This window comes from Herpailurus yagouaroundi, unplaced genomic scaffold, assembly GCF_014898765.1.
Source record: "Herpailurus yagouaroundi ecotype Mexico unplaced genomic scaffold, PumYag 100, whole genome shotgun sequence".
NCBI lineage: Eukaryota > Metazoa > Chordata > Mammalia > Carnivora > Felidae > Herpailurus > Herpailurus yagouaroundi.
The window spans coordinates 4718474-4730576 of record NW_024412391.1 but is presented as its reverse complement, the minus strand read 5'-3'; the positions used below and the strand labels follow the sequence as shown (position 1 = coordinate 4730576).

General features: G+C 43.2%; 1 protein-coding gene and 1 pseudogene across 1 annotated transcript; both read left to right on the top strand.

Annotated features, from left to right (window-relative positions):
• The first annotated feature begins 7192 nt into the window (after positions 1-7192).
• Positions 7193-8125, top strand: LOC121028168 (olfactory receptor 2A1/2A42). Its single transcript, XM_040471697.1, has one exon. It carries the CDS (start codon positions 7193-7195, stop codon positions 8123-8125), a length of 933 nt encoding a protein of 310 aa, XP_040327631.1.
• Positions 8126-9722: 1597 nt separating this feature from the next.
• Positions 9723-10782, top strand: LOC121028965 (40S ribosomal protein S16-like; annotated as a pseudogene).
• The last annotated feature ends 1321 nt before the right edge of the window (positions 10783-12103 follow it).

Sequence of the window (12103 nt, the reverse complement as noted above, 5' to 3'; positions counted from 1 at the left end):
GAGTGAGGGTTCTGCAGCTCCCACAGGCGCTCCCAGAAAGCACGATCTTGCCCAACCTTGAGGTATTTTCCCCTTCTGGGGTCCCTGAGTCCAAACGTGGGAGCTAACCAAGCCACCTTATTTTACTTCATCATTAATTCCTCTTAGACGTGGAGTAACATCTACCCTTCAGTGGACTATCACTCTGTTAACTATTCTTTTTAAAGTCAGTTAAGGAAATTCAGTCTTGTCTAAATATGAGCTGATTGTTATTCTGCTATGGTTTCCTATAGTTTGAGGAAAAACCAAAGCTAAGTTGATTGAACATGTTGCTCACAAATAATGTAAGTATGTATAGAATTCAGTTAATTTCATTTTACATTGTGCAAAGCGGCTGCATGAAAGCGATAACCTTGTGGATGGTGAAGCTAGATACAGAATAAGAAATTTCTGCATGATGGACTTAGGTTACATAGGTAGAATAACCTTCTTAAGCCAAAGAACTTTACACTGGGGTGTATTATGGAGGGGCTTTACATTTCAGGAAAACTGACGTTGGTTTAGTCCTTGTGTTTCTGTCAATAGAACCACAATACGTAGTCTATGCTGCCCATACACAGTTCTTGCATTACTTATAACTTGGAGAACCGTGTCAGGCACACAGAAAGTACTCAGCTTTTAAATGTGAGACGTTCCCAAACCTGGACTCACATGTGAGTGAATGTGCCTGTGTATGTGTGTGTGTGTGTGATGAGGTTAGAGGAAGTGCAGAAAAGAGAAGGCATTGTTTTGTAGAGGATACTCTTTCTCGTCTTTAATAGTTTGTTGTAGTTCTGTGCTCTTTTTAATCCCTCCAAGCTCTTCAACAGAGTGTGCTCTTTTCCTGGAAAGACATCAAAAGGTCAGGAGGCCAAATCTGCCTCAGTAGTCCTTCAACAACATATTATCCACAAGATCACATTGTAGACTTACATTGTTGTGAAGACTTTGCAAAAACTGGCTTAAAGAGGATAATGGCCAATAAGGGGAGTGATTTCTAGGGACCTCCTGGAACCGCAAAAAAGGAGGGCTTGTCAGATTCATACAGTCATAGGCTATTCAAGAAACTGTTAAAGATGAGTAATTGTTAAAGATCGATAACTGATTTAAGTTAATGAATGTTCACCGTGCAGCAGGAATGTGCTCAATATATTATCTCGATTAATTCATTGAATTAATTAATACACTTATCTTAATTAAAATGTATTATCTCAGTCTTCTAAACAACCTTGTGAAATAAATACAATCACTCCTTTCAAAAAAGTGGTAAAATAGGGCTTGAGAAGTTAAGAAATATATTCAGAGTCATACAAAGAAGTACATGTGTATCTCACCCCCTAAGCCCATGCTCTCTGATTGCTATTCTATGCTGCCTTTCAATATTTGGGGATTTTTTTGGGGGGGGGGTTGGATTTTTTTTTTTTTTAGAATCTGGCTCAAGACAGAATGCAGAGAGCTCATTAATGTTTTGTTTTCTCATATTTCATCAAATTGATATCCAGTCAGTCAAAAAAATATTGAACACCTACAACGTTCCAGGCACAGTGCATGATCCAATATATGATCTTTTCATCACTTGCTAGATCAAAAAGATTCCTTCAATCTGAGGGTATATTTTGTTAGATGAATTCTTAAGTACAAGTAGCTAGCCCTCATTAGTCATTATGATATCAAGAGGCAATATTTCAATATCCCAGATAAATGTCCTGACAGATATTACTGCTATGGTGAATTACAAGATAGTATTTCCCAAGGTTTCTTATAAGACAACCTAAATGTAGACAATTAACCCGAATATAGATTTTTCTATGTAATCAAAATCTTCTAAGACACCACTCAAATATTGGAATTGTTGAGAAGTCTCTAGAAATACTGTGGAAGAGGAAATAAGAGATTTCTGGAATTGGGGGTTATAGAAGAGAGATAAGGAAAACTGGGAATGGAAACAGAATGTCATAAAGGGGACCAGGAGAGAAAAGAGATCAGGATAGAGACAATGATAGAATGAGGTAGAGGAACCAAGACGGGGAGACATAATCATCAAGAGAGGGGGATTCAGAGCAAGGAAAGTTACCAGGGATAAAGAGGGTCATGCACGACAAGGGTCAGTTCTTCAAGAAGACATAATCCTTAACATGTACGCACCTAACAACAGAGCGTCAAAATACATGAGGCAAAACCGATAGAACTGAAAAGGAGAAATAGATGAGCCTACTGTTGGAGTTGGAGACTTCAACATCCCTTTATCAGCAGTAGACCCAGCAGACAGGAAATCAGTAAGGATATAGTTGAATTCAACAACACCATCAATCAATTGGACATAGTGAACATCTATAGACTACTTCATCTAACAACAGCAAAATACACATTCTTCTCAAGCTCACATGGAACATTCACCATGATAGATCATAGTCTGCGACATAAAATACAGCTGAACAAATTCAAAAGAAAAGAAGCCACACAATGCACGCTCTCAGACCTCAATGGAATTAAAGTGGAAATCAGTAGCAGAGAGAGAGCCAGAAAATCCCCAAATATTCAGAGATTAAGCAACATTCTTCTAACTAACACATGGGCCAGGGAGGAAAATCTCAGAAACTTTACAATATTTTGAACTAAAGGAGAAACAGAAAAGGGTTATGCTGAATAAATTGGTTATAACAATAATTATTTTTTTAATTTCTTGGAGGCAAACCATCTAATACTTCAGTTGAACTAAGGATTTAAAAATAGCTTTCATTTTAGGAATGCTGTGTGACTCATGCTTACAGCATTAGAAAAGTTTGTCAGCTCATCGGATCTCAAATTTTACTTTTGAAACCTAGGCCCCATCTCGTACTGACAGGTTTGTTCCTGTGTAAAGAAATGATTTCAATCTTAGATATTTACTTTGAAACCATGAAGACACTGGATAATTTATTAGTCACCAAACGGTTGGCCAATTTTTAAATTGCTAACTTGTACATACATATAGGATGTATCATTTTTAGCACAAAGCAAGGTCTGAATGTTACATTTGGAACTGAGAGGCATTTAATTTCTCTTTTAGTTCCTCCTCTCACTTCTGTCAGTCCGTTAGCAAATTTAATCTGTTGCATTCAGGTAAGATGCTTTCTTTTTATTTTTTAACTTTTTAAAGTTTATTTGTTGATTTTGAAAGAGACAGAGAGTGTGAACAGGGGAGGGGCAGAGAGAGAGGGGGACAGAGAGAATCCCAAGCAGGCTCCACACTGTCAACACAGAGCCCGGTGCAGGGCTCAAACTCACGAGCCGTGAGATCAAGACCTGAGCTGAAACCAAGAGTCAGACGTTTAACCGACTGAGCCACCCAGGTGCCACAGGTAAGATGCTTTCAATATTATGTGGGATGAAATAAAAAATGGGGAAAAAATAAAATGGAAGTATCTTTCAAGTGTCCAATGCTTCAACATTTTGGAGATTCTAGTAACAGAGGGGCTTTTTTTGTTGTTTTGTTTTGTTTTGTTTTGTTTTGTTTTGCCTCAGGAAGAATGTCCTTAATTGGGCAACCAAGATTTAAGCAAGCTAGAAATTCCAGACCCAGTACAAGGAGAGTTCAAAAATTCAATATTTAGGCATTCACTTATTCTTGTATATTCATTCATTCATTCATTCATTCATTTGTTCACTCAGTAAATATTTGCTAAGTGCCAAAATTACAAAAATGAGTGCCCTGGTTCCTTATTCACAAAGGGTGTTTTATCACCCACTCCTGTAAAAGAAAGCAGACTTTCAGTCCATAGGGCAACTGTTCCTAACCTTAATGTACTCGTTAGGCCCCCTCCTTTCTCTTGTCTGCCCCTTTAAGTTTCAAAGAGATTCATACTTGGCAAGTAATTTTTTCCCCTTTATGTAACCCTTTGGAAGCTAAGAAAGGAATTAAGGGAGGACTGAATAAAGAGATTATGCTTTTTATGAGATGCGGGTTCAAATGCATTTTCACAACTAAACATTTCCATATACTCTGTATATTTTCCACATAAACAGTTTTATTTTTTTAATGTTTTTATTTATTTTTGAGAGAGAGAGGGAGAGAGAGAGGGAGAGAGAGAGAGAGAGAGAGAGAGAATATGAGAATATGAGTGGGGGAGGGGCAGAGAGAGAAGGGGACAGAGGATCCGAAGTGGACTCCATGCTGACAGCAGAAAGCCTGATGTGGGGCTTGAACTCACAAGCTGTGAGCTCACGACCTGAGCTCACGTCAGACGCTCAACCTACCAAGCCACCCAGGCACCTCCAAATAAATTTAAAAGGCTGTCCTCGCACAGCATTGTTCCAGAAAAAAAAAAAAAAAAAAGTCCTGATAATGTGTTAGAAGTTCATAGTATAGTCATTAGATTCATTTGTGACCTGATGATCTAATTTATTGATGATCATTATTCTAAAAAAAGGCATTTAATGCTGCTTGAGAGGGATCTAATGGGGACGTCCTTCAGGTCCCAATTAGCTGCTCAGAGAAATTTTCCTTGTGTTCTATTTCAGTGAGGTTATCCCTGCCCACGGCCTGGTCCTCACTTTGTAGATCCAGCTTTGGAAATTTTGTTTAGTATATACATTTCCATCTGTCTCATACTATCCAAACTGAAAAGGGGGTGGGGGGGAGAAAAAGAACCATGAACAAATCTGAATGGAATTATTTATTATTAAAAAAACTGGCAAGAGCTTTGCTTGGTAGCACAGTTCCTCTTTGTCACAATATCTGCACAAGAAGGCAGATTAATACCTCCTGGTTAATTGGTGAGCACGGGCTCAGAGCAGAGGCGGGGGGTTCACTGGAGACCCGACATCTAGGGTGGCTGATTGCTGATCACGCGAGCCATCTGGACCGTGGGTCCACACTGGCCAGGAGGACAGCTCTCTCAGATCAGCAGGCCACTTTTCCCTGGACGGTGCTGAAAATGTGCTGGCACACACTGGCCCTCGGGAATCACCCCCTTCTCTACCCCTCAGCCTTTCTGTAGACACATATCCTGCACACCTATTACATGTGGGTCCCCTAATTACAGTTGGATCCTCCTCCCCGAGTCCCAGGAGGTTGCATCAAAGCATCTCGAGTGGAGTCTGGGATGTACTCACAACCCCCACCTACACATTCACTGTGGTTGTCATGTTTCCTCCTCCAGTTCTTCTCATCCATTATGAGTGGATTTGCAAGTTCTAGTTTTCAAGAAGCAGTGTTATTGCTCTTATTTTCAAGTTCCTCAGGGAGCATCTCATTGATTCTCCAGTGGAATTAATGACAGCTGGACCAGGGTGGGGGTTTTTTTATGTTTATTTATTTTTGAGAGAGAGAGAGAGAGAGACAGACAGACAGACAGAATCCAAAGCAGGCTCCAGGCTCTGAGCTGCCAGCACAGAACCGTGAGATCATGACCTGAGCTGATGTCCGACACCTAACTGCTTGAGCCACCCGGGCACCCCTGGACCAGGGTCTTAAAACAGCAGCACCTCTCCTTGTTGTAATCCTGGAGAGCCTTTTCTTCAAGAGGCAAGCAGGTACAAGTTCAATCGTTCAGCCTCAGGTTATTTTTGCCCAGTAAAGGCACTGACAAAATGTGTGCACTAGAAAGATGCTGATTTCTACATGGTATATTGCAAACTGTTACTGAGGACATAAGGACAAGCCAACTATTATTTGGTTCATCATCAGTTCATAGAAGTCTCAAATACCCACTCGACTGCCAGAGTATTGCTACAGCAATCTGTGAATGACAAATTCACTAAATTATCTCTTTGCCAAAAAAAAAAAAAATTAAATTAGCTATCTAACAAGCATTTGGTGATCTTTCTATTGCTGAAATGAGGCAGAGTTCATTTTTTGGTAAATGGTTGTTTATAATGGTTTTGAATCTCACACAGGGCACGTGATACAAATGCTAAGCCATCACACAAAGAGTGAGTCCTCCAACATGGTGTCATTCCAGGTATGGCCTTTCCTAGTTATATTAGTACCTGTATACTAATTAGTACCTGGATTAGTACCTTGAGATCTTGAGATATAGATAGATAGATAGATAGATTGATAGGTAGATAGATATAGATATAGATATAGATATAGATATAGATATAGATAGATATAATGTTTCTTTAATTTTTGACAAAGAGAGAGAGCAAGCTGGGGAGGGGCAGAGAGAGAGAGGGAGAGAGAAATCTCAAGCAGACTCCATGCTGTCAGCACAGAACAGAATTCAGGGCTCGGACTCATGAATTGTGAGACCATGACCTGAGCCAAAATCAAGAGTCGGTTGCTCAACTGACGGAGCCACCCTGGTGCCCCTGGATTTCCTTTCTGAATGGGAGTAGAGATGAGGTGAATTACAAATCGTGCATAGAGAACTGCATCTTGGCATGTCTTCACACAGATCCATACACACCACAGCCTTCAAATCAAGTGTGAATGCCTAACCTCACACACATTTACACCCTCTGCACACAAAGTCTAGACTCGTGATGCATGAACACTGGGCAGCCCACAGGAACACCAATTCCTACGAAGCTTGTGTGTTATTATTCAAAACAACTTTTTGGTAAATCAGTAACTGAGAGCCCATCAGTAGATTGCTAAGTGGCCAATTGTCGGTTTGTATCCATCACCCATTGGAAAATATAGTCAGTAGAGCCCATACGTAGCACACCCACTGATTCCTTGTTAGCAACCTAAACAATCACCAAAAATGCTCCTTCTTTCATGGCATAAGCTTCTGTAGAGCACAAAGATGGATCTCCATTGCCGAACACAGAAGAGCCGATATTTCTGTTGAGAAACCGAATTTTCACACCTCTTCTCGAGGCTCCTCTAATCCTCATGTCTGGAGTTCTTCCAGCACTGATTACCTCTCCACTCCAGCAACTTTTCTGAATAATCCTGGCGTGTGCAGCTCGAGGATAATCTGTATTTCATGGTTATTTTCTTTTCTCTTTTGGCTTGACACTCTTCCTCCCCCTTACACTGTCATTGGCTTTAGGTAATCTGTCTCCAATGACACGACCCTCTCGTGTAAAACTCGTTGTCAGGTTAAGTGATTAACTTCAGGTGTAACTAGATTGTTAACGTCAAAAGTTTATCTGTTAAAAATGACAAAATGTATACTGCAATGCCTGGATGTTTTTCGACAATTCTGTCCCAAGTTATCCATTTTATCTTTTTCATAGTGAAATGGGGGAAAATCAGACATCAGTCACAGAGTTCATTCTACTGGGATTTTGTCTTGACCCAGGGATTCAGATGTTTCTCTTTGGGCTCTTCTCCCTGTTCTATGCCTTCACCCTGCTGGGGAACGGGCTCATCCTGGGGCTCATCTGGCTGGACTCCAGACTGCACACCCCCATGTACTTCTTCCTCTCCCACCTGGCCATCGTCGACATAGCCTATGCCTGTAACACGGTGCCCCAGATGCTGGTAAACCTCGTGAAGCCAGACCAGCCCATCTCCTTTGCTGGCTGCATGACACAAACCTTTCTTTTCTTGAGTTTTGCTCATACTGAATGTCTTCTCCTGGTGGTGATGTCCTGTGATCGGTATGTGGCCATCTGCCACCCACTCCGATATTCTGTCATCACGAGCTGGACAGGCTGCATCATCCTGGTGGTGACTTCCTGGGCATGTGGCTCCCTGCTGGCCCTGGTCCATGTGGTTCTCATCCTGAGGCTGCCCTTCTGCGGGCCTCATGAAATCAACCACTTCTTCTGTGAGATCCTGTCTGTCCTCAAGCTGGCCTGCGCTGACACCTGGCTCAACCAAGTTGTCATTTTTGCAGCCTGTGTATTTATCTTAGTCGGGCCCCTCTGCCTGGTGCTGGTGTCCTACACGCGCATCCTGTTGGCCATCCTGAGGATCCAGTCCGGGGAGGGCGGCAGAAAGGCCTTCTCCACCTGCTCCTCCCACCTCTGCGTGGTGGGGCTTTTCTTTGGAAGCGCCATTATCATGTACATGGCCCCCAAATCCCGCCACCCCGAGGAGCAGCAGAAGATCCTTTTCCTGTTTTACAGTTTTTTCAATCCTATGCTGAACCCAATGATCTACAGCCTGAGGAATGCAGAGGTCAAGGGCGCCCTGAGGAGAATGCTATACAAGGAAAGTCATTCCTAATTGGAGTGACATTGGAATCCTTAGCCTCAGTAGTCCCCTAGAGCCTTGGGTACTGAGAAACAACTAAGCTCATCACTCTTGATATCTGAGACTGGGTAATCCAAGAAACTGCAAAGCACTCCCTTTTTCTGTCTAGAAAGTATTTAGGTTTTATTGCATCATTATATTGAATTCTGTCAAACATATTCTTTCATCTAACTGCATAGTCTGTTAAGAATATCTAGAGGAATAAATTTATCTCATCCCCTGCTGTGGGTTCCAAAAAGTTCAAAAAGGCACTCTATCTCTGACTTGGTCAGGTACGTTCAATAACAGCAGAACACAGGCTTTGGCAGACGTAGCCACATCAGTGACAATTTTTAAAAATACTGCAGCCACAGAGACTTAGGGCCCATTGATACCTTTTTCATTTATACCCCAATTAGGATGTTTTCCATCCATTGTACTTCCTCTTATAGTCAATGCACCTAAATGCCTACTTAGGTTAAGGGGAAAACTGACTTTGTTGATTCAACCCTGTAATCTGGTTTATAATTTCTGGGGTCAGAAAATAAGTCCACACATGTTCAGCTGGCATCCCAAGGAATTACCCAACGAAATCCCCTTTCCAGTCTGCCCTGAGCTTTTGATGGCTACTTGCTTCTAAACTCTTCTCATCTGCTCAAGAAGAGTATCTGTGATTTTCTATGAATAAACACACACTCTCCACTTAGAAGTTAGCAAGTCCGGGGCACCTGGGTGGCTCAGTCAGTTGAGTGTCCGACTTCGGCTCAGGTCATGATCTCACACTTCGTGGGTTCGAGCCCCGCATCTGGCTCTGTGCTGACAGCTCAGAGCCTGGAGCCTGCTTCGGATTCTGTGTCTCCCTCTCTCTCCGCCCCTCCCCTGCTCACACTCTCGCTCTCTCTAAAAAATAAACATTAAAAAAAGAAGTTAGCAAGTCCTACAACCCAACTCTCAATTATCAGGTAGGGATGGAATGTCCCGAGCAGAGGCAACTGAGTGGGGGGAAAAAGGGTTTTAGTAATAATAATAGTAGTCAACATTATTATCACGTACTCACTCTGTGCCATCCACTGCACATACATAGCTGATTTCAGAGATCACCTCATTTTATCATAAAAACCCATTTCTCATTAGCATCCCATTTTACAGATGCAAACAAGCAAATGCTAGACCTGGGCCCCAACGATCTGACTCCCGAGCCTTCTCTACCTAACACCAAATGTAGTACATCATTATCAATATTATCAACTTCAGAGTAAGACTAATCTACCCCAAGCTAGGATACGTTAAGTGAATGTGGCTTTTTTCTCAGTCTATTTTTGTGCCACAATGAGGCTGGGGGAGCCAGAGACTATGTATGGAAGGCTTCTTGTCTGGGTTAGTGAGCCCTATGCTCACGGTCACAAAGAACCTTAGGAGTTTCAGAGGAGCACAGAGAGGGTAGGAATGGAGGCTGTTCTCACTGAGGTTCTGTTTAGAACTCAGCATGGTGGCAAGACCCGGAACGAAAGCATCTCCACTTTCCCACCACTCACGTGATCGTGCACACAGGTGTGCATGCGTACACACTTATGAAGTGCTTACTAAGGTGATGCCTGTTCTACGAACTTTGCAAGTATTGTCTTTTTTTACAGCATTTTAAAAAATGTTTACTTAATTATTTTGAGAGAGGGTGCAAGTGGCAGAGGGGCAGAGACCGTGGGGGAGAGAGAATCCCAAGCAGACTTCACACTCAGCACGGAGCCTGATGCAGGGCTCAACCTCACGACCTCGAGATCATGACCTGAATCGATATCAAGAGTCCAACACTTAACTGACGGAGCCAGCCAGGCACCTCACAAGTATTATCTTTTTTAACCCTCATAACAACTCTATGAGACAGGGACTATTATCAACCACTCTTTGGGTGAGAGAACACAGACACAAAGAGATTGAGTAATTTAACCAAAACGTTGCAGCTGATATGCACCTAATCCAGGATCAAACTTAGGTGATCTGACTGCCAAACCGATAGTCATAACCACCCACCTAGTAAAAGTCAAAGAGATTGTGAGGTTCCAGAAGAAGGAAATTGAAGTGGAGAAAGGGAGTAAGAAACTCAACCTCTAGCCAGAGATAGATATCGGGTTCCAGATAAAAAGGGTACTTATGTGTGCTAAAGAAGGCAGCTTGAGCCCTTGTCCGGGTGCCATGCTGTGCGGTGAGCCGCTCTGGTCTGTGTTCCCAGCCAGGCGGTGCAAGCGTCCCCTGCAGTGGGCGCAAGAAGATGGCCACAGCGGTGGCACCCTCCAAATGGGGCAGCGGCCTTATCCAGGTGAATGAGCGGCCCCTGGAGATAATCGAGCCACGTTCGCTGCAGGACGAGCTATTGGAACCTGTCCTGCTGCTGGGCAAGGAGCGACCTGCCAGGCCGGAGGCCTCTAAGTCCGTGTGGTGGTGGTCACGTGGCTCAGACTTCCACAATCTGTGGCTCCATCTCCAAAGCCCTGGTGGCTTATCAGAAATATGTAGATGAGGCTTCCAAGAAGGAGGTCAAAGACATCCTCATCCAGGACGACCAGACCCTGCTGGTAGCTGAGTCCCAGCGCTGCGAATCCAAAATGTTTGGCATTCCTGGTACTTGTGCCCGCTACCAGAAATCCTACCAGTAAACCATTATAATGATCAGGGTTCACCTGTATAATCAGTTGTCATGGGACTTAGGGTTAAAAAAAAAAAAAGGCAGCTTGACTTTATACTGGACTAAAAAAAAAGGTGAGGAAGTAAAAAAATAATAAGCTGTGACTCCAGGGGTCAGGGATGGAGAAGGGGCCTTTGGACAGGCTGGACAGTAAAACAGAAAACAAGGGAAGAGAAACGTTAACAATGCAGTTTTAAACTGATGGCTCACCAAAATGAAGAGCCTTAGAAAGTGTTCTTGTAACTTACCTAAACTGGATGTACTTTGTAATTCCAATATTTCCTAAAACAGTGTTTAATTTGTCTCCTGACATATGTTGCTGTGCTGAATGGCGACATTCGGTGAGATGCAGCGGGCAGGACAAATCGTGAACAGCTGTCATTCCAGGGACGCATCTCACAGGAAAATAGCTCTCCTGGGACAAGTTGGAGCAGCAGGAAAGTGTGGGAAGGAGAAACCATGCCCAGGGAGCCACCTGTGTAGACTCCGGACTCTGCAGTGCTCTCCTAAGTTTGGCCCAGGCATCCAGAAAGCCCAAGATCCTGCCCCGGACCCTTAAACGCCCACGATTTGTGGCTACAGACAGGGTTCAAGTCCCAGGTCTACTGGTTGCTAGCTGTGCTTTTTCCAGAGCAGTCTTTTAAGACTGCCTGAATCTCTGTCTCCCATCCATCAACTATGCCTAACGAGAGCCGCCTAGGCTGCCCCACAGGACTGCTGAAGGCCTCAAACAAGAGTGGTGCAAATGGATGCATTTTAAAGACTTGCAATACTACACAAACATAAGATATTGCTGTTGTTATTATTATTAACATTAGATCAGAAATTATTCTAATACTGTCAGACTTGCTAAACTTTTGAGCCTGGTACCAAAGCTATCCCCTAGTCAGGAGGAGCACAAGGGGGGAGGAGGTCACCCCAACCTTTGTCCCCAGAGGCTTCTGCATCTCCCCTGTAGCCCTGGAGGGAATAGCCTTTCCCCGAGGCCAGCCTGCAGCCTGGACTCAGGGACCTCTCTGTGAGTCAGTTGGCAAAGGCACCATGGGGAAACTCTCTCCCTTTGAACATGTTCCTGGCCCCTCCACCAAGAAAACATGGGGGACCTTTCCTAAAGCAAAGGAGTCCAGATTTCAGGGTTGTTTTGTTTTTGTTTTTTTCAGATTTTGTTTTTGATTTCCAACATGTACCATCTCTAATCTGGGATTTATAGGACCTTTCTCAATTATGTGTCCTCTCTCCCTCAAGAGAAGAACAAGAATCTGCTCATCTCTTCATCCCCAGGATCCAAGCAC